Source organism: Grammomys surdaster, unplaced genomic scaffold (assembly GCF_004785775.1).
Source record: "Grammomys surdaster isolate TR1022 unplaced genomic scaffold, NIH_TR_1.0 233, whole genome shotgun sequence".
NCBI classification, from domain to species: Eukaryota; Metazoa; Chordata; class Mammalia; order Rodentia; family Muridae; genus Grammomys; species Grammomys surdaster.
In genome coordinates, this window is record NW_021604678.1 from 597,976 (window position 1) to 621,193 (window position 23,218).

General features: G+C 41.1%; 1 protein-coding gene across 1 annotated transcript in view; it reads left to right on the forward strand.

Annotated features, from left to right (window-relative positions):
* Positions 1-4,561: 4,561 nt before the first annotated feature.
* Positions 4,562-23,218, forward strand: part of Hsd17b11 (hydroxysteroid 17-beta dehydrogenase 11) — a 37,022-nt gene continuing 18,365 nt past the window's right edge. Inside the window, exons 1-4 of the mRNA XM_028773709.1 lie at positions 4,562-5,042; positions 8,153-8,260; positions 16,307-16,438; positions 17,797-17,903. Coding sequence (XP_028629542.1) covers positions 4,833-5,042; positions 8,153-8,260; positions 16,307-16,438; positions 17,797-17,903 — 557 coding nt within the window. The 5' untranslated portion in view covers positions 4,562-4,832. The remainder of the gene's footprint in view (positions 5,043-8,152; positions 8,261-16,306; positions 16,439-17,796; positions 17,904-23,218) is intronic.

Here is a 23,218-nt window from a genome sequence, read left to right on the forward strand (position 1 = left end):
GTTGTGTTACACTGGGGAAGGAACCAGCGGTTGTGTTATACTGAGAGAGGTGATCAGCAGTTGTGTTACACTAGGGAAGAGAACTCGGAAGCTCATGGGCCTGCCAGTGAGCCTGGGGTTTCTTTGTGGGATAGTGAGAGCTTAATCTGAGTTTTAATGATGATCATACACTCCGAGCATACTCTAAAATCCATTGAGCTATGCTGTATGAACTGTTACTTAAGGAAGCTGCTTTTAAAAATGCCATGTGTTAAATCCTAGCCCTGCTCATAGAAGGCAGTGTCTTCCTAGGCAGATCATTTACTCTCCCAGAGCTGTCTCTGTGGAAACTGAGTTTTGTTTAACTTCTCTCAGAAACATTTTTTTCCTCATTTGTTCAATATCTGTTCCTTCTACTCCCCTTAAAGGGAAACTGAACAGCCAGGGCTATATCTCAGCTAGATCTTCACCCTAAAATGATGACTGAACAATCAAGTGTCTGTTGTACTGGGGTAACTCGCTCAGACCCAGAGAAGGAGGCTCTTGGTCACATAGCACAGTTTGTTATGTAACAAGCCCTACTCTGAGCTTCTTGAAAATGTCTCATTTATTTATCCTCTCTTCATTTATGAGGAAGCAAAAAACAAATAGTAATAAAACTTGCCTTGAGTCACAGATAGAAGTTAGTTGAATAAAGATTGAACCTCCAGCCATCTAGCCGCAGAAACTATTCTCTGTAACACTCTGCCATCTCCAAAGTGAACATCATAACAGGTATACACATAAATTCTCTCTTAGACCCCGACCTCCCTTACTGAAGCGGCTTAGATAGAATCAAGAATTGCCCTATTTGGAGGCTGTAGGAAGAATAAAGACACAATATTTTTTGTTTGTTTTCAGGATAATGAGAGGGAAGAATCTCCAAGGCTCCCACAGTACAATAATGACTTTTTTTTTTTGATTCTTTTGTTTTAGGAAAGGTTCCTTTCATTTTCAATTGCTAAAATTTAAATTTTGGAGTTTTGGTAAAAAAAAAAAATTGAAATTACACCAGGAGGTTCCATAAAATTATATTTTTCAGTTAAGTAAATTCTGAACTTGAATAAATCAATGAAATCACGTGACTTTCTAGAATGATCTTTCTAGTGGGACTGTTTGCATTTTGATGTGCGGGGTGCGATATCATATGGAGTTCAGCCTCCCCTTCTAAAATCTGGAAATTCAGGATGTGTTTGGAAACATGATTGGGAGAAATCCCAAGTTTTAGAGAATCCACGTCTTTTGTTCAACGGGAGAGGGAGGCAATGGGAATATTTGCTTTTGAATCCCTAAAAGCCACAGTCAAGAGCCGGCTGCGAAATCCCAAGAAAAGCAAAAGCCCCAGCAGCATGACCCGCAGAACCTCTCAGTGGAGGCTCGTGTGTCCTCCTGTGCGCGGCTTCCGCAGCCATTCCTAGCCCCAATGTGTGTGTGATAAGGAATTCCTGCCCTCTGTCCCTTTGCCCTGTATCCGGAGGTCACTTTTCTCTTTGTTTTAGGCAGGGCAACTCTCCAAGACTGAAGCAATCCCTGAGCCTCTCTGGACCTCAAACTCAGTGTTCCGCGAGGGTTCCGGAGCCACCCCGAGTGAATCAACTACACCTGTATTTTGTCAAAAGCTGTCAATAGTTAACATCTGAGTTGCTGTCCTGCTTATGGAAAAGGAGGAACTGGAAATCAGGACAATTTGCCTTGATATTTTAGTATTTATCCAAGTCTTTAAGAGAGCCTGAGACTGCCGGCTGGGCTCTGGGTGTGGCTCCTGGGTTCCTCCTCAGCATCCCCATAATAAAGCCTTAGGGCTAAGAGTGAGTGAGAGTGAGAAACCAAATCCGCTAATTAAACCTCCTAAAACAACAACACTAGGAGACTGAGGAGTTGGCTCTGTGGTTAAGAGTGTTTGCTGTTCTTGCAGAGAACTCAGGAGGCTCTATTCCCAGCACCTACATGGTGGTTCACAATCCTGTAACTGGTTCTAGGGCATTCAGCACCCTCTTCTGACTTCAGCAGGTGTCATACATGCATGTGGTGCTCATACATGTATGCAACACTCAGTAGTGACTGTCCCTGTGAGGGATGACATCAGGCACAATAGTATTTTAAATAAGAATATTTCCAATCTTACCTCATTTACTTCCCAGGGTATTCTTGTATTTATCCTCTCAAAATTTATAAGGCATTTAAAATTTAACATTATTCAGAAAGATTAAAAGGCTTTTGTAAATGCCTATTAGATACTTATTAATATCCTAATTTTAAGAGTAAAGAAACAAGACATAATGTTTTGTCAAATTAAAATTCATCCAACAAGAAAGTGACAGAAACAGCATTCTGGATTTGTATTTTATTTTATTTGGATATTTCTGTTTTTGTTTTAAGATAAAGTCTCTCTATATAGCCCTGGCTGTTTTAGAACACGCTATGTAGACCAGTCTGGCTTCAAACTCATAGAGATCCTCCTGTCTCTTGCTTCCCAAGTGGTGGGCTTAAAGAAGCATGCCACCATGCCAGGTTAACAGAATCTTTTATATATAGCTCAGGCTGGCATGGATGGAACTTTGGATCCTCCTGCTTCCACCTCCAGATACTGGGATCGTATGTGAGTGCCACTATGTCTCGTGAAAGCCACAATTATAACCTATGATAAGAAGAAGATTGGCCTCAACACCAGACTGCTCCGGATCTAAAGTGCAGCGGGTCTCCATGGTTCATCAGTTCAGGTTGATACTCTGTCCCAGGCAGTCAACCCTCTAAACAGAGCCACACTGAGGAAAGTCGCTTTTAATCCACAAGAATGTAAATGTTACTTACTGACTTTCAGTTTTCAGAATGAACTGGTAGAGGGAACAAAAAGCAATGGCTGCATGATAGAAAGTAAATTCCATCAGTTGCACTGGCGGGGAAGTAAAGCTACAGAAGACAGAAACTGGGAATTAGAAAGAGACTGTTCAGGACCCTGGGACAAGGGACTGGGGTGCCTATTTTACACACCGAAGCTGACTTGGCCTCCAGGTTCTCCCAGCATCCTTCAGTCCAGACCTGGCATACCCTGCCCCCAATCTTGAACTTTCCAGCCTAGGGGCTGGGCTGTCCTTCCCCCAGAGGCTCCTCTCAGTATAATTCAGACATTTTAGTCTCTACCTTCTTTTCCTCTTCTCTCTCACTCACCTGTCCCCTACCCCCTGTCACTGTGGTGATGTCCTTGGCCTTGGACCTTGGGGCCAGTGAACTCAGCCACCCGAGAGCAGCTTCCCAATAAGCTTGCCTTTAATATAATTTAATCTGGCTTGAATTGGCTCGATTCACAGGTGGTGGAGAAATAACCTATTAGACTCCTGGGGAAGACTGGGACTTTTTTTTTCTCTCTTCCAACATCTGTAGCCTGTAGTTGTTGGACCAAGAAAGAAAAAACAGAAGTTTGTTCCCTAAAGTTACCAATAAAACTTAATAAAAGTAGCAAAGGGAGAGATAATTATATTGGGATGATAGGAGACAGTAAGATAAAAAGCAAGCAAGCCACATTCTCAGTGTCACAGGAGAAAAATCAACAGCTAACGTTCATAGCTCGTAAACCAACCACTCAACTGACAGGCGGTTAGCTTATTCCTGCTGCTAAATGAGACACTGCCTCAAAACAACTTGGGGAAGAGAGGCTTCCAGGCCAGCCAGAGCTACACAGAGGAACCCTGTCTTAAAAAGTGTGTACTGGGGGGTGGGAATGCTGGAGAGATAGCTGTAACTCCGTGGTTAAGGGCACTGACTGTTCTTCCTGTGGACTATGGTTCAATTCCCAGTGCCTACATGAAGGTTCACAGCTCCCAGTAACTCCAGTTCTAGGAAACCCAGAACCTTCATCTGCCCCCCCACCACCACCACCCTCTTCCCCACACCACGAGCAAAAATGGTGTGCATACATACAGGCAAAACAACCACTATTCTTGAATATATGTTTTGCTTCTTGTTTCCAGATTCTCTGAGGCCAAGTGGGTTGTCCTGCTACACGACTCTTCCCTGGGGAAAAGGGGATACTGCTTTTTGTAAAACTTGATGATGCCTTGGGAAGATACAATCTCCTCTACTCTCCAGAAATCTCAATTCAAATTAAAATGCAATGTAGGGTCATTTCTAAATCAGGAGATCAACTTGGTTTTTTCCCCCTTGTGCTTTGTTTGTTTGAAGGGTTGTTTGCTTTGTTATTAATTTTTGGTTAGCGTGCAAAGAAATGGGTTTGTGACTTTTATACACAAACGTGCCATTATTTGTTCTAACTCGCCCCTCCCCCATAGCCGTCCTCCCCTCCCCCTCCTCCCCCCTTGCTACTTCTCTTCCTTTCCCCCAAGAGTCCCCTTCCTTGTTTCCTGGTCCTTTAAGGTGTGGCTCCACATTTTTGAAACCCTTATGCAGAAACAGGCGACGGTCGACCGCAGCCTGAGAGCTGCTAGCACTGCCGTTCATCTTTTACTGCGCAGCGTAACGATCTCTCCGAGGTCTGACGCAGACAGGGAGGGGATTTTTCCAATTTAGGAAAGCGTGCGGCATCTAGCCCTCCTAGGAGGAAGTCGGTGAAAGCTATCAGGGTCGCACCGCCCTAGGGCTTGCCTCTGAACTGCGTCCCTCCCAGATTTCCAAGCCAGCGAGCAATTGCTCTGACTGCAGTCGGAGCCAATGGCAAAAAACCCTCCTGAAGCCCGGCCCCGCGGAAGGAATGGTTTCTGAGTTGTTTGTTTCTCTTTAATAGGAGAACTCTGCCTTGCTTAAGCTTTTACTTCTGTGCCTGACCGACACCCTAACGAGAACACTGGGCAACCGAAAGGATGAAGTACCTTTTTGACTTGATCCTGCTGCTGCCTTTGCTCATCGTCTTCTGCATCGAGTCTTTTGTCAAGCTTTTTATTCCCAAGAAGAAAAAATCCGTCGCCGGAGAGATCGTCCTGATCACCGGAGCTGGTCATGGGATTGGAAGACTGACTGCCTACGAATTTGCCAAACTTAACACCAAACTGGTTCTCTGGGATATCAATAAGGTAACCGCGCTTCGTCGCTGCCTTTCCTTTGTGGTCCGCACTGGCAAACAACTACCCTTTACAGTTCTCTGTAGAGTCCCTAGAGCGTTTAGTTACTATTGATGTTTTTCAGATTGCAAGAGAGACATAAATTGATATCTGTTAAGACCACACGATGAACAGACCTATGGACGATAAGAATCTTGGTTACCTCCCTTCGCTACTTTAACACTGTAAATCCATTCTGAAAATAGCCAGTAATCTACTCCTACTGACCCTTATGAACTTTTGGAAAATACAGCAGTTTTAGGTGCTACACCAAAAGTTAGAGGTGTCAAGCCTCATTTGCAGCTACTGAGATGGGTTCAAAATGACACTCTACAGGAATCACTGTCATAGCTGCCTAGGAGAGTCATTTAAGTCACCTTGCAGAAAAAGAATAATTAAAAGTGAAATAACTTCAGTGTGGTCTCCTGCACCTGCAGGTTGAGGTATGAGGCAAGTTAGAAGGACCTAGAAGTGAAGTGTTAATCTGGCTTTTGGTGGATGACAAAGGGATATCTGAAGGCATTTGCTGGCCTAGCATGTCCCTCACTACACTGTCTGGATCCTTTCTGTAACAAGAGGTCAAGGTTCACGAGGTTAAATAAGAGCTAACTGTAGAGAGATTGAGACAGCAAGTGGCCCGTGTTCCATAGTATCTGCAGCCTAGATATTAAGACCTGGTAGCAAACAGGAGGTGGGGGTCTCTGGGTCTGTGGAGAAAGCAAGTAATTAGGTATTTATACAATGAATGGAAGGTGCAAACTGGGCCAGCATAGGTCAGCTGGCCAAGGGCCCTCATCGTCATACGGTCGGGCACAAAATGGCCTCTGCTTCTTAACTGAGAAACTCAGCTTCCCAGACCTTTAAGTTTCAGAAGGTCAGGGAGATGATAAGTTAAACCATGAAATAATTTGGCCAAGAGTCTAGCAGGTGGCATGCAAGCTAGTCTGAAATTTTATTCTTTAGCAAGAGTGATTTGGGTTGATGGCTTCTAATCTACACATTTTCTCTAAAGTGTGTTTATCCAATGAATGTTTGATGACCTTTACTGTCTTCTGGACAGTGTTATAATACAGAACTACAGATACCAGTGATGAAAACAGCCTTCATGAGCTAAAGACAGGCAACAGGCAACCTGTAAAATAAAATGCACAATCAGGTGGCATAGCAAAAAGAAGCATGAAAGGAGCATGGCACTGTGGGATGGGAAAGGCAGATTTCCCGTTGTCAAGGTAGCCAGGGAAGGCATCAGAAGATGGAGTCAAGAGAGGCTGGGGTTGTAGCTCAGTGTTACAGCACTACACCAGTATGCACAAGGCCCTGGTTTAGATCCCAGCTCCAACACAGACAAAAACACACCGACAGCAAATTCAAAGCCTGGGACAGACTGAAGAAAGGAAAAGTCTAAGATCTGGATCAAGTTCTGAGCTGAGAATGTAGGTAGATGCCACCCATCCCTCATGGCTGTTCAGTGTAGATAACCCTCTTGATTTCAAACATTTAGTGTGGAAAGAGGGATGCAGAATATTATATTGGTAGTGTTGAAGTACGAAGAGTTCAGTGAGGAAACTGGGTAAAAGGATAAAAGGGTGGAGTGAACAGTGGTTCTCTGACTCAAATGCACAGACGTGGAGAAACTACCATCAGATGGTGGTTGGCTGTTTAAATAGTAGTGGTTCTGCCAGAACATTGTTACTTGTTTTATCTGTTTCTACTAATTCATTCTGATTTGCAGGCTGCACATAATGCTTTAATTCAACCTCGCCATGCTTTCTAACATATTTAGCTAATTGTAACAATACAAATGCCTGTGATGTATACAACCAAAACATGGAATCCCGAGGGAACAATGCAGAGATAAGCACAAGGTCACAGGGGCCCTGAGGGATGGATTCTGGGGGAGAGGTGCTGGGAGAGGGGCTCTGGGGAGACAGTTTGGTTGATAACATGCTTGACAACCCAAGTTTGGAACCCCAGTGCCCACTTAAAGATCCAAGGGCAAGGGGTCAGGCCCTGAAAGAACTGTCACCGAGTGGGGAGCCTGGAGGATCTGTGGACCCTGGTGGCATTAGGTAGGTAGGTGGGTGGGGCCTAGCGGATCTGTGGAAGAGCAGGCACTGTGTGGGGGAGTAGGGAGTAACCCTGGAGGACCTGTGGACCTTGTGGGCAATACAGCACAGCAGACAGGGCGAACTCCAGGCTCGGTGAGAGATTGTTTCAAAAATAAATAAATAAATAAATAAATAAATAAATAAAATGGAAAGTGGTTGTAAAAGAAATTGTTGATCTCAGTTTCTATGTGCATGTACACCACCTGTGTACACAAGTGCGCACACATGAACATGTATGCATACATAGACCACACACATCAATGTATACATATTCATACAATGCATGTACTCACAGGGACACAGGCACACTCGTGTGTGTGCATGCACACACAAAGGAGCTGGTCTTGTATGGCAGCTGAAGTGTGTTCTGCAGTTAATTGTAGTCCCCTTTCCTATCCGAATCATTGTGACTTGACTGATCCGATGCTTCTACTGTGCTTGTCAGAGCACTGTTCCATTCTGACTTTTGGCTGTGCTGTATTTTGCTACAAATATTTGGGGGGAAATGTCTTTAATTAAATGCACTGGAGAAACAAACTGTTCCACTAGTCAGAAAGAATATTCTGCTAGATTAAATTTTACTTTTATAATATGCTACTAGAAAAATTAAAAAGGAATATGACTCTTATTGCCCTTTTGGAGTTGGTTTTGACTCCTGGAGGAAGTGTTTGGAGATGATTTCTACTGAGGAGGAATCCTCTGACCACCAAGTGGAAGGGAGTGGAGAGGAGCCGTGGAAGGAGGGAGTAAAGGACAGTGGTTAAGAGACTGACAGCTGTGGTCACTCAAGAGAGTGTGGACGCCTGGATGTGGAGGTGTCTTATCATTAAAGACCAGTGAGCGGCTTAGGTTAGCTTGGTTTCAATAATCCACCTTGTACTTTAATAGTCTATCTTCTACTTGATCCCCAGCTTTTGGTGATGTGTCCTCATCATTTACATTCTCCATTTGCTCTCTTCATGTTTTTTTTCCTAGAATGGCATCGAGGAAACAGCTGCCAAGTGCAGGAAGCTGGGTGCCCAGGCCCATCCCTTTGTGGTGGACTGCAGCCAGCGGGAAGAGATTTATAGCGCTGCAAAAAAGGTAAGATTCCACATGTACTTAGAAATATGTCTGGGGGGAGCTAGGAAATGTGTTGGAGATGGTTGTATTTGCTCATTACAGAGTCATTGAAAAACATTGTGACTTGCATTCCCCAAGACTGTGTGTCTGGTTAATGACAGACCTGGAAGTACACTATGTGACTGAGAGACTCGGACTTCCGTGTGCTCTACAGTCTCCCAGGGAGCTTACTGACTCTATCCTTTCTTGAGGAAGGAGGGATGGCTCCGTAGGTAAGACAGATAGATGGCTCAGTGATTAAGCATGCCTGTTGCACAAGCATGACAACATTCATGTGTAAGACAGCCACATGTGCCTAAGGTTTGATGGCTGCCAGCCTGGCTTGGAGCTCAGGGATAGACCATAAGGGGAATAAGGCAAAGGGGAGTAGAACAGGACAACTTCGTCCTCCTCTGGCCTTTGTGAGTGTACATAGGCACATATACCTACTACATGTACACTACACACACATCACACGCACTATACACAACACACACACATCACACACTATACACTACACACACATCACACACTATGCGATACACAAACATCACACACCATACACAACACAGACATCACACACACTATAAACACACACACACATACCACACATTATACACAACACACACATCGCACACTATACACTACACACATATCACACATACTATACACTACACACAAACACAGACATACACCACGCACACTATACGCAACACACACATATATTTTGGGGGGTATTATGTGGCAAATTTTAGCAAGTACAAGGTCTGGACATCAATTTCAAGAAAAAACTACCAGGTATGTGCATGTGTAGAAACATGCATATAGGTCAGCATCAGCTCCAGTGGTTTTCTTTCGGTAGGGTAGAGCGGAGTTCAGGAATCTATACCTTTAGCACCCTGTGCGCTTCCCTCCCTCCACCGTGGTCTGATACTGTGGAACACCCTTGACTGTCACCAGCCACTTCCCAGCACTGTCTTCTGAGGCCCAGTCAAGAATGTGGGTCTGAAACTCACAGTATCAGGGGTTTGTTTGAATGGCAGGTTGATCTAGTCCCACCAGGCATGACCTTCCTCCTTTACCTACACTTGAAATACTCTCTGTACGAAATGTGTTCTCTTTTGTGCCTTGTAGAGGAGGGTCATCAAAGTAACAGGCAAAATTTTCTAAAATTTGCATTTCTACCAGAGCAATCTGACCTCTTCCTCGGCTAAGTGGACACAAAGATCCCGATTCAACCCAACTGAGAATCTCTTTATTTAGATTTAAATATGGTTAATTTTTTCCTTCTATTTTTTAAATAGTTTCATTATTTTAGATTTTTTTATTTATTTAAAACTTTTTTTGACATCATAATATGATCACATCATTTCTCCCTTCTCTTTCCTCCCTCTAAAACTTCCCATACACTCCTTGGTCTCTTTCAAGGTTCATAGCGAACTCACAGACCCTTTGGCTCTTTCAGGTTTTCTGCAGTGTTCCCTGTGTCTTAGAATCAAGATAGTTTTATAGAAGTATCTGTTGGGACTTGGCTTTACAACTCTGCATTTTGATTGGTTGTGGTTTTCTGTCATAGTCTCTTCTATTGCAAAGAGAAGTTTCCTTAATGAGGGGTGAGGACTACATTTATCTGTGGGATAAGGACAAGTATTTAGAGCACTCCTAGGAATTATGCTGGTTTAGTAACGTGTGTAGGTCCCCCTCCAAGATCCATGATTTTACTACCTCTGAGTATTTAGCTAGGTTTCTGGTATGAAACATGATTCGTCTCTTGTTGAACAAGTCTTCAGTTCAGTTAGGGAGGTGTTGGTTACTGACATAGTTAGGTTACTACTACTGCTATGAAGAAACACCATGACCAAAATCAACCTGGGGAGGAAAGGGTTGATTTTATTCACAGTTCCATGTAACAGTTCATCATCAAAAGTGGTGAGATAGGAACTCATATGGGGCATGAACCTGGAGGCAGGAGCTGATGCAGAGGCCATGGGTGGCAGGGGAGGGTGCTGCTTACTGGCTTGCTACCAGTGGCTTGCTCAGCCTGCTTATAGAACCCAGGACCATAGCTCAGAGATGGCACCACCCACATTATGCTGGGCCTCCCCCATTGATCACTAATTAAGAAAATGCCTTACAGTTGGATCTTATGGAGGCATTTTCTCAGTTGAGGCTCCCTCTCTGATGGCTCTAGCTTGTATCAGGTTGACATAAAACCAGCTGGTACTGGTATGTGTGCCGCTGCTGTAGCTTATAGTTCTCATGCCTTGCTGGTCATTGTTACAGTTCATGGGCATCATAGCTGGGTAGGACTGTTGGTTGCCTCCCTCCTTTGGAAGCTGCATGGTTCCATCTGCTACCATAGAAGCTAGGCTTCAGGGACAGGGCATTGAGGTCAGGTCCTGTTAAGATGCATCTAGGCCCTGTGTCTAAAAATGTATGGTATCTTCAGCAATTAGGACTTACCTATTTGGTCTCTTACAACAATAGAACTATGACTAAAACAATTTGTCTTTTGATTCTTTGTTTTTTTTTAGTTCTTTACACATTTTGCCTATTAATCCTCTGTCAGATGTGTAACTGGCAAAGGGTCTCTCCCATTCTGTGTGCTTCTTCTTCATGTGGCTGGTTATTTCTTTAACTACACAGAAGATCTTTAGTTTTCTGAAGCCCCACTTGTCAAAGCAGGTTGGCCTTAGTTCTTGGGCAAATGGAATCCTATTCAGAAAGCCTAGGTACCACCTTTGGGTTTTGTCTACCAGTTTCAGTGTTTCAGGTTTAGGTTTCTGATCCATGTGGAGTTAATTTTAAGCAAGGCAATAGATATGGGCCATTCTTCTGCAAGTGGACATGCAGTTTTCCCAGCACTGTCTGTTGAAGATGCTTTCTTTTTTCCAGGCTATGTTTTTTGCATCTTTGCTAAATATTAAGTGTCTAGAGGTACATGTACTCATGTTTGGGTCTTCGATTTTGTTCCATTGTCTGCTTGTCTGCATGTTGTTTTTGTTACTTTGGCTCTGTGATGTAATCTTAAGATCTAGAATAGTAATTCTTTCTAGCATGGTTCTTTTTGCTCAGGACTGTTTTGGCTATCAGGGATCTTTTGTGGTTCCATATGAATTTTAGGATAGTTATTTCTTTTTTTGAAGAATGAGATGAGGACTTTGATTGAAATTGCATTGAATCTGTAAGTAGCTTTTGCTAAAACAGTCATTTTCCTAATGTTAATTCTTCTAATCCCTGAGCGTGGAATATCTTTCCATTTTTCTATTGTCTTCTCTCTCTCTCTCTTCAGAAGGTTAAAGTTTTAATTTTTATGGTCTTTCACTTCCTTAGTTGAATTTATTCCTAGATATTTTATTTACTTTGAGGTTATTGTGCGTTGGAATTCACATGCCCATGATCTCCTTTGTATATGTTTGTTCTTGGTGAATAGAAAAGCTATTGATTTGTACAACTTGATTCTGTGTCCTGCTGTATTGCTGAGTTTATTTATCATTTCTAGTTTTCTCGCAGAATTTTTGGGATCTATAATATATAGTATCATGTCATCTACAAATATGGATAGTCTGATTTTTTTCCCCACATTTGTACCCCTTTAATTTCCTTCTCTTGTCTTATTGCTGTAGCTAGCACTTCAAGCACAGTATTGAAAAGGAGTGGGGACAGTAGACATCCCTGTCTCGTTCCTGACTTCAGTGGCATTGCTTCAACCTTTTCTCCATGTATGATGGTGTTATCTGTGGGTTTCTCATTATATAGCTCTTATTATATTGAGGTATGATCCCTCTAGCCCTACATTCTCCAGGACTTTTATTATGAAGGTCCTGTGAAAGGCTTTTTTCTACATCTGTTGAGATGATCGTATGTTTTTTTTGTTGTTAAGTCTATTTATGTGGTTGGTTACATTTATTGGTTTATAAATGTTTCAGGGACAAAGCCAGCTTGGTCATAGTGGGTAATTCTTTTGATGTCTGTCTGTATTCTGATTGCCAGTATTTTACTGAGCATTTTTGAGTCTGTGTTCATCAGGTATACTAGCACGTAGTTTTCTTTTTTTGTTGTGTTTCCTGGTTGTGGTGTTCTAGTAATACTGGCCTCATAGACTGAGTTTAAGAGTGCTCCTTAATGTCTCCATTTGTTTGAATAGATTAAGAAGAATTGGCCATTGATCTTTGAAAGTCTGGGCAAATTCTGCTGTGAATTCATCTGGCCCTGGTGTTTTTTTGTTTTATTTTGTGTTTTTGTTATTTTTATTTATTTATTTTGGCTGAAAGGCTCTCCATTATTATTTTTGATCTCCTTGTTTGCTATGGGTCTGTTTAGATTGTTGAAGGTTTTTTGGTTTAATTTTGGTGGTTTGGCTGAATATAAAAATTCATCATTTTTTTTTCATGTTTTCAAAAATAGCTTAATGGTATACAGGTTTCTAAAAATATTCCCTTGTGTTATTCTGCGTTTCTTTGGTCTCTGTTGTAAAATTTTTCATGTTTATTTCTGATTTTATTAATTTGAGTCCTCTCTTTTTCTCTTTTGGCTAGTTGGGCCAAGGGCCTGTCTACCATGTTTATTGTCTCAAAAACACCACTCTTAGATTTGTTGGATCGTTTGTATTATCTGTTGTTATTGTTTCTGGTTCCTTGGTTTCTGCTCTGATTTTTTTCTTCCCATTTAATTGGGTTTGGATTCGGTTTGTACTTGTTCTACATTTCTTAGTTGTATCTTTAAGCCATTTATTTATGCATTTTCTGATTTTTAATGCAGCCACTTAGAGCTGTGCATTTCCCTCATGAGACACATTCACACCATATCCGAGGCTTAGCTATGTTGTGTGTTCATTTTCATTTGGTTCTAGGAAATTTTTTGTTTATTTTTGAATTTTCTCTAAGGCCCATTCCTCATTCAGTAATGTGCTTTTTAATCTCCACGAGTTTGTGTGTTTACTGAAGATTTGTTTGCTGTCAATTTTAAGTTTTGTTGCTTTGTGGTCAGATAGAATACAAGAAGTGATTTCAATATTTTTGAATTTTTAAAGATTTGTTTTGTGGTCCAACTTAGAAAAGTTTCCATGTACTACTAAGTAGATTGTACGTTCTCTGATGTTTGATTGGAATGTTCTGTGTCTGTTAAGTCCATCTGATGTATGATGTAGTTAATTCTGGTGTTTCTCTGGTTCAAAGGCTCATGGAAATTATGGGCCTGTGGGTATTGAAATCGCCTACTAATATGCTAAATATGCTATTAAACTATGTCATTAAATCCAGCAGCAGTGGTTAGTTGTTTGTTTGTTTGTTTGTTTGTTTTTATGAAGTTGAGTGCCCCAGTGTTTGGTAGAGTGGATAATAACAGCTTCATACCTAACTGTCTCCTTGATAAGACTGCTGTGTCCCTCTTTATCTCTTCTGACCAGTTTTAGTTTGAAGTTTACTTAGTCAGGTTATAGTATAATCTCTCCGTGTCTATGAAGTGTACTGGACTGTAGAGTAGAATACCTATGCCACAGAGCGATTGGTGATAATTAAATTAATTAGCTATGTGAACTACCTAACAATTCAACTGTCAGCATGCTTTCTTTATTAAGAAAATGCAAATTTGGCAGCATTCCCACTCTGAAGAGACAATAGATAATGAAAAAGAAAAGGGTTTTTGTTGTTGTTTTTAAGCATCTGTGAATAAATTAATAGACCTGCTACAATTAAGAAACTTCTCAGCTTTCTGGACCTAAGAATGTAAGATTATAGATTAAAATCCATATGTCCCTAAATAGTCAATTGGGTTATTAAACATTAAAAACCTTTCTTACAGACACAAAACTGTAATGTTTTAGTAGATAAGTATACTAAGCACACATCCTCTAAATAAATAACTATTTTTAAAGGAGAAAAAGTTGATGGCATTTAGGGACATTCTTTAGTAACATGAGACCGCAGTCCAAGGATATTACTAACAGTTTTCGTTCTGTGATAGAGATGTGAGGATTGACTATGGATAAAAGTCAGATACTGCAGCATGGCGCTTATCACCTTAATTACACTCTGATATGGTTCAGCCCTGACTAATGAGACTTCACCATGTCAACTGACACTTCCCTGGGCACTGGTGAACCTTTGTTCCCTGGCAGCCTTTCTGTGTGAGGTCCTTTGTAGAGATCTAGAACAGTTCAAGTTCCTCCTTTAAAAGCCTAAACCATCCTATTGGCTCTTGTTTCTCAAGTGGGCAAACAAGAGCATTGCCTTAAGTATTACGGTGAACATTAAATACAAAGAAGATGAAACCACCTAAAAAAAAAAAAAGTGCAGGGAAGTAAATGATCCCATGGGGCCATTTGCCACTCTCCCTTCAATCCCCAGCATACCATAGCCCTAGCTTTGAATCATGGCAACTGTCTTAGGAGAAGCTTAGCTTTTTATTAGAGCCCAATATATAGCAGAGTACTGTCTGACTCTAGGGTGTGCACAGTCAATAAGTTTAGCTGCTTCTAGGCTAAACAAAATTCTTATATGATTTCCTTGCACTGTTAGACCTGTCTGTTATGCTGCTCTGGTCATCTGAAAAGGAATCTAAGCTTTGGGAGTCTGAGAACTTTCTTATTTACAGTTGCTGTTAGTGATTACAGTAGAATCCAGAAGATGTAGCAATCACTTAGGAAAAAATACATGACCCTAAGTTCTTCCTTCTTGACTATGAATAGGCTTCCCTGCTCAAAGGATGCCTTGTACAGCACTTGGCAGGCAGCCCTGTTATCTTGCTTATATTTCCTCAACTGAGATCATTTTACCCATAACTGCAATAACCTTTGAACGTTTCAATGGTTAATATAACAACACAATCAATCCCTTTGGTTTCTCAAATGTTTTTCCTTCTTAACTAATACCAAAGGGAAAAGTTAATCATCAAGGGGAAAGACTTACATGGCGTGTAATTTTTTGTTTGTGCTTTTGTTTTGTTTTGAGACTATGTAGCCACAGCTGATCTAGAACTCTCTATGTAGATTCTATTTGCCTCAAACTCACAGAGATCTACCTGTCTCTGCCTTCAGAGTTATGAAATTAAAGGTGTATACCAGCATTTCTGGCTATATATATTTATATTATTTCCCTCATATATTTCCATATAAAGACCTTCTCAGATGCCTCATAAGCCCAAAAAAAAAATCTACAAACATATCCCTTGGACATAGGTATAAATGGATGTGTATCAATGACATAATAATAATAGCTCATTTATACCAGATAGCTCATTTGTTCCAGATAGCTCCTTTACATGTTTCATTGTTTCCATAGTTACACAACAAGCTATATTCTTAACTCTGTTTTAAGCAACGGGAATTTTGAATCACTTATTTAAAGTCCAGAGAGCATAATCAAAACTCTACTCGAGGCTGACCAAAGCTCTTTGCCACCTAATGGAGGATGACTGGTGAGCAACGGGGAGGAAAAGAATCATGAAGATAAGGGAGCACAAGATGTGACCATCTTAATAGTGTAGGCAGTGTCACATGACGCCTCACACCTGTCCAAGAATCTGCTAATACATTTAACTCATTTCTGCTTACCTTTTGAAGAAGCGTTTAAAAATCAATGCTGTTTATCTAAATGTCCCTTTAGCCTTAGTCAATAGAGTAAGGTCAAGAAACTAAATTACAGAAGAATTCTAAACAGAGCCAGTTTGGGCATAAGCACTAAGATAGAAAGTGTCTTTTACACCATGTTGGCATAGAGGTAACAAAATTGCTTTTTTCCCCCATGCCTACTAGACAAAAATGTGTCTATCCTCTTGGGGTCTGGAGAGATGGTTCAGCCATTAAGATCACTGACAGCTCTTCCAGAGGACCTGAGTTCAATTCCCAGCAACTACATGGCCTCCAATGCCCTCTTCTGGTGTGTCTGTAGACAGCTACAGTGTGCTCACATACATAAAATAAATAAATAATTCTTCAAAAAGAAAACGTATGCTATTTTAATGACCAGAATATACAAACATACAGCCAAACCACTTAATGGATATGTTTTTCTTCCTTGATGGTTTAAGGTAAAGGAAGAAGTTGGAGATGTTAGCATTCTGGTAAATAATGCTGGCGTTGTCTACACTGCAGATTTATTTGCTACCCAGGACCCTCAGATTGAAAAGACTTTCGAAGTCAATGTGCTTGCACACTTTTGGGTGAGTGTGATTCCTTTTACAAAACATTCCTTTTTGAGGACTCAAAGATTAAGTGTTCATTTCTAGTGATAGGACTACAGTTTACCAGCAATTGCACTTCCAAAATTAATAATGAGGTAAATCATGGTAAGTTTCAGTTATTGTTGCTATTTCAGTTCTTCTGACTTTTGGCATCAAGATCTCAGGTATCGCAGGCTGGCCTTATACTCAATATATAGCTGAAGCTGACTTTGAACTCCTGATCCTCCTGCCTCTGCTTTTAAAGTTCTGGGTTTGCAAGGATGCTTCACCATGCTAAACTAGATTTGATTCTAAACTAGATTTGCACATCTCTCTGTGATAATATAGAAAATACAGAGAGGAAATAGAGACCACCTCAGCCATTGTCTATTTATAGTGTAACAAGGGTGAGTGGGGCATGCTTTCAAATTCTCTTGAGACCCAGACCCATATTATTTCCTGGCTTCAAAAGCTTCAGACTTTATAATGAAACTCACCATTTAAGCACACTAGTTGTAGGGGTTGGAGAGATGGCTCAACAGTTAAGAGCTCTGACTGCTCTTCCAGAGGTCCTGAGTTCAATTCCCAGCAACCACATGGTGGTGGCTCACAACCATCTGTAATGGAATCTTCTGGTATGTCTGAAGACAGTGACAGTGTACTCATATGCATTAAAATAAATCTCTCTAAAAAAAAGACATTAGTTGTATGTTTATGTTTCTGAAGATGTCATAGTAGTTCCCAGAGAGCTAGTTTATAAAGGATCCCTTGGTATTTTCTTAGGTGTGAGCTTGGAGTGATTGGAGCTGTTTGAAATGCAGTGTGCTTTTACCCTACTTTCCCCAAGCCATTGATACCTATCTTCCTATGTTTGTGTTTGGTAACATATAGTGTGGTATCTCATTTGTTTCTGATGTCCCCAGCACACAGTGGGGACTCAATAGATGTTTTATATACAAATTAATTCATATCCATTAGATGATTGATCTTCGTGGTATTTTGAGATCATGATCAAATTATTGTCTAGTAATTTAATATTAAGTGTTACTTCTTACACTCTAGGGTATTGTTTCTATTTGATATATAAAATGATTGAAGATATCACTGGTAAGAGGTAGCTGGTTAGGGATAAAAATAGTTAGCAATTTAAATAAGATGAGTGCTCAACGCTTTTGGTGTATGTTGCAGTTTTTCCAATATGATGTGCTGTCCATTCTTCTTAAGCTAGTCTTGGTAATTGGAGGTTTTCATTTGTATCAGGAACAAGGCTTGGAAATTATGTCTTTGTTTTAAAGTATTCTCCATGAGCATGAGCCAGAAATAATACATGGTTCCTTTTTAATAACAATTATTTCTAGACCACCAAGGCATTTCTCCCAGCGATGATGAAGAATAATCATGGCCATATTGTCACTGTGGCATCCGCAGCAGGGCACACCGTTGTTCCCTTCTTACTGGCTTATTGGTGCGTGAGTACTTTTCCTTCAATGACTCTAACACTTAACTTGTGTGATTTTATGTCTCATTAGTTTAATGTCCGTGTAAACTTTTATATAAGGTGCACACATATCTTACATAAAAATAAACTATCTACTTATATACATGTCTGCCTATTTACACACATCTATGTTCCATTTACAGATACATACATGATCTGAGTTTGGATGCTTAATTTTTCTTATCCTACCTAGTGAGGATTATCTTCATCAGAATCATAGGAAGAGCCTTGGGATTAACGGTATCATCAACTCTTAAGCCCTCTTTCAGTTCACTTCAAGGGCTATTCTAAAAGTCTCAGGAGGAACTACATGTAGGACAATCACTTAAAACATTTCCCGGGAGCTGGAGAGATGGCTCAGAGGTTAAGAACACTGTCTGCTCTTCCAGAAGTCCCGAGTTCAATTTCCAGAAACCACATGGTGGCTCACAACCATCTATAATGAGATCTAGTGCCCTCTTCTGGCCTGCAGGCATACATGCAAGCAGGATGTGGTATACACAATAAATAAATAATTAAAAAAAAATTCCATGCCTTCTAGCCATATGGAAACACAACAGTAATATTTTCGCACAATGAAGATGGCAGTAAAATAGCTTATAAAGAGGAACGGCCTTTTCTAATCAACAGGGTCTCGTCTGAGACAGCTGTGAGCCCAGAGCAGCGGGTACACCTCCATCCGAGCTCCAGCTCTGTGGTGTCCATGCAGAACACCCGTTGCAGTTCCCAGCTGTCGGCCGCATCTAGGAGCCTTACCTTTCACCACTGTCTTCATTGGTTGGTTTTGCTCAGCTTCTGCTCGGTGCTAGAGTCTTCACAGAGATACTATGATCTCTCCCAGTTGAAAACCTTCCCTTCAGGTGTTGTTGACAAGTAGGCACCTGAGCCTAGATGCTTCTAAGCAAACAGTACTCTCTTTTTGTTCTTTCTTTGTGCTCCCTCCCTCTTTTCTCCTCTATCCCTTCCTCTCTCCATCCCTCCCTCTTTTTTGTTTTTTGTTTTGTTTTTGAAACAGAGTCTCCTGTAGCCAAGCCAAGGATGACCTTGAACTTCTGATCCCTTTGTTTTTCCCTCCCAAGGCCTGGCCTTGCAGGTGTGTCAATGTGCCTAGTCTACACAGTGCTGGGGATTGTACCCAGGGCCTCAGGCACGCTTGGTGGGCACTCTACACTGAGCTGTATCCTAGCCTTGACACTTCCTTTTAATTGTAAATCTTTTTAAAAGCATAACACACATTTATAACAATGAAAATTAATTACTTCAAAGTAGATGCATTGATTACAAAGAAAAAAGACATTACCCCAGGAACCCTCTTAACGATTTCCTTAGTTACTACTCAAAGGTACCCACATACTGGCTTGTAACTTAGTTACCACTCAGAGATAACCACATACTGGCTTGTAACAACACAGGTTAAATTTGCCTACTTTTGATCTTTATGTACATAGAATCTCTTTGTATTTGTGAGATGTACTCATAATATCATTTGTGGCTACTGTTAATACCTTAGGCTAAGCTACTCAGCATTTCTGTGTTTAATTTTTCTCACACATAAATAGTTTAGCAGTATTTAATGTAAATCATATAATGAATGAATTCAGCACTGATCCGCCTATCCTGTGAATGTTTAGTAACAGGAGGGCACAGCTGGAATTTCCCTTCCACGTCCCTACACTCACACAGAACAACAGAGCATCACTTTTCAGCTTCCAGAATATGCTCACTGGCTCCATGTTCTCTGGTTGCTTTTTGTGGGATGAAGGGAAGGGGAGACAGAATTATTGATTCTTTTCTTTATAACCAAGTCCCCACCTATTACATTCCTGAGCTGTCGGACAGTTGAATCTCCTATAACTGATCATCTGTCTCAGGGAAAAACCAGCCATGCTTTGGAGTTATATCTGAACAGTTTGAGTGACTAACATGGAGAGTGCTCAGTGACAGGCTGAATTTATAGCAGGGAAGAGTGGTCCTTTTTTGATTATTTCTTAAGATGATTTTGAATGTTTGTTCAGTGGTTTTTTAAGTTATCTTTATTTTTTTAATATAATACTTTGTTGAGTCTTTGAGAATTTCACATATTATGTTTTGATCATAGAACAGTCTCCCATTTCTCCCCCTCAGGCTTCCCTGGTCTACCATCCTTCTTACACATCCCCTACTTCAAAGTTAATATTTAAAAGAGAACAATTAGCTGGAAATCTTATTTCGTTACAAATAGTCAGCATAGGAATACTTAGCAAAAGTGTCCATTAACATTAGCTTACAATGAAATGCTGCTTTAAAAAGATTTAAAAAGAAACAATTCTGACTATCGTGAAGAATTGAGGTAACACTGCAAAAGGTAAAAGGGGGGGTCTACTCTTTTTGGTTTCCTACATTCATATGTAAGTTCACCCTGAAGTTCAAACCTACTCTACAGCCATGCACTGTTCTGAAAATAACTCTTACATCCTAAGAGACTGGACCTTTTGCTGGACCTCACAGCCAGAGTTAATCACACCCCTTACAGTCAGTTAAGGCTACTGTCCTGCTGTGCACTCAAACTGTTTAACCTGACTTTAACAGAACAGTGTAACAATCAACCTTACTTGCCTTGGAATTCCCATGGAATCAACTTGTACAACCAAAGCTAATGCACAACTGCAGTCTTAACTCACGCTTCCATGCCCTTGACCCAGAGTAACACATAATGACTTCCTGGACCCAGAGTCATTTGTTGAAAGCCATCAATAAAGAAATGGAAAACAACATCCTAAAACCTATCATAGAGGTTGAAAGCACCCACTTATGGATACTGGTTAATAAGCAATGATGTTTGTTATCTGGGTCAGTTGAAGCCAGTGACTTATTCCCTTGTAAAACTGTTAAAGCTTTCTGTACAAGTTTCTGTAACAGTATCATTCCTTAAAGCCATACCGATGCATTATTTGTGACTCAGAGCTAATCCCTGATTAGCTGTGCCCTTCCTCCCTCAGACACTTGAGACTATAAACTCTGAGCTGTTTTTACATTTTTTGATTCACCTAAAAAAATCAGAAAGTAGAATTTAGTAAAAAAAAAAATTACTGATAATCTCACCAAACACAAATGACCATGTTAAGCATTTGGTACAACTTTTGGATACTTTAAGCATAGTCATACATGTAAGAAATAATCCGCAGTGAGTCATTGCTGTGGTGGTACACACCTGCAGTCTCAGGACTTGGGAGCTACAAGGAAGAGAATCAGGCTGCGTGAGTTCAAGGCCATCCCGGGCTGTATAGAGAGATACTTTCAAAAACAAGGGCCAGAGTCATAGAGTATTTGCCTCGTATGTACAAGGTCCTAAGTTTAAAGAGGGGGCGGGTAAAGAGTGGGGAGAGTAAAAGAGAGGAAGAAAGAAAACATATAGTTATCATATATAGTGACACTGAGGCAGGAAGATCACAAGTTCAAGACCAGCCTGGGCTGCATTCTAAGTTCAAGGCTAACATTCAGAATATAGTAAGACTTTGTCTTAAAACAAACAAATAAATAAACAAAAACCTAGAAAAACTAACTGCATTATAATCTTGTATTTTGTATCTAAAACTATTAAGCTCTAACATATTAATAATATATGCCAGCATCATTTTCAGTTCCTGTGACATACTCGATTACTGAGACTTTTGCACGATTCTCTCAGTTAATAGGAATACAAACCTCCAGACCCAGGAAGGATGCAGACTGAATCTCTGACTGGCTTCTTCCCTCTCTTGGTAAGGATTAGCCACCAGCAGGTTAACTGACCTCTTTAAACTTCAACTTCAAGTTCAAAAAGACCATCATTTCCCCAAAGCACCTTCACACAAGCAAGTTCTATGCTCCAGGATCTAGACCAACTTGGATTCAATCATTGTATGGCTCTGGTTGCTTGATGACTGTGGTGTGACCAGAGCAGGGAGTCTGAGTGCTGCCTGCCACAGCCACTTTAAATGTTCTCAACTGTTTACTTTCATGAGCTTTCCCCCAACATTAATCTTTGGAAGCCCAGTTGATGGTTTTTTGGTGTAAACACTTGCACATGGCTCTCAGTCAAAGAGTAGGACATGGTGAATTTGACCCAGCTTTAATGAACTTCATGCTCTTGTCAAACTGCCTTCCAGAAAACCCCAGTGTCACCTTTGTTTTGGAAAACAGAAAACTGTAGTTAGTTTTTTGTTCTGTTTTATCTCACTTTTTTAAAAAAAAGCTCAGAACCAGACTTTAAAAAGTTGCTAGCTTCGGTTATATATGACGAAATCTGCCTGAAGGTTAAAAGACAAACAGAGAAAATAGGAATTTTCATGTTACTTGACCATTACATACTAGAGGAAAATACAACTGTGTGTGTTAACGAATGAGCATGTGTTTATGTCTGTCTGTTGGCATTTTATCTTGTGGATTTTCTTCTAGTTTCCTTTAGACTTTTTCTATTAGAACAAACCTCTTATTTGTTCTTTAAGGTTTCATTTTTTTTTCCACTTATTTTTGTGTTTTGTTTTGTGGCACTGAGGATCAAACCCAGTGCCTCCCCCACGTCAGGCCAGCACCTTGCACTAGACGATGCCCCAGGCCCAAGTTGCCATCCTTTAGCTTTTGTCCTCACTAGTGTGCTGTGGACACTCCGCAGCCTGTCCTTTACTTACTACTCTGGTCAGGAGCCTATCACCTTTAGATTGTAGAACATTCTGCTCTGATGTATTGATTACATTTTTTTTGTAGCTTTTTTTTTCTTCTTTCGAGACAGGGTTTCTCTGTGTAGTCCTGGCTGTCCTGGAACCCAGGCTGGCCTCGAACTCAGAAATCCGCCTGCCTCTGCCTCCCAAGTGCTGGGATTAAAGGCGTGTGCCACCACCCCTGGCAGCTTTTTTTTTTTCAATAATTTGTTTTCATTCACTTTACATCCCAATCGCAGCCCCCACCTTCTCCTCCCAGTCCCACCCTTACAAATACCTTTCCCTACTGCTATCTCTGCTTCTCAGAAAAGGGAAACCCCCCCCCATCAGAGTACCACCTCACCCTGGGGCATCCAGTCCCAGCAGGACTAGGCCTCTCCCACTGAGATCTAACCAGGCAGTCCAAGTAGGGGAAGGGGATCCAATGGCAGGCAAAGGAGTCAGAGACAGACCCCCACCTCCACCTCCCACCTCCCATTTCAACTGTTAGGGACCCCACATGAAGACCAAGCTGCACATCTGCTACAATTGTGTAGGGGGCTGGGTCCAGCTCCTGCATGCTCCTTGGTTGGTGGTTCAGTCTCTGTGAGCCCCCATGGGCCC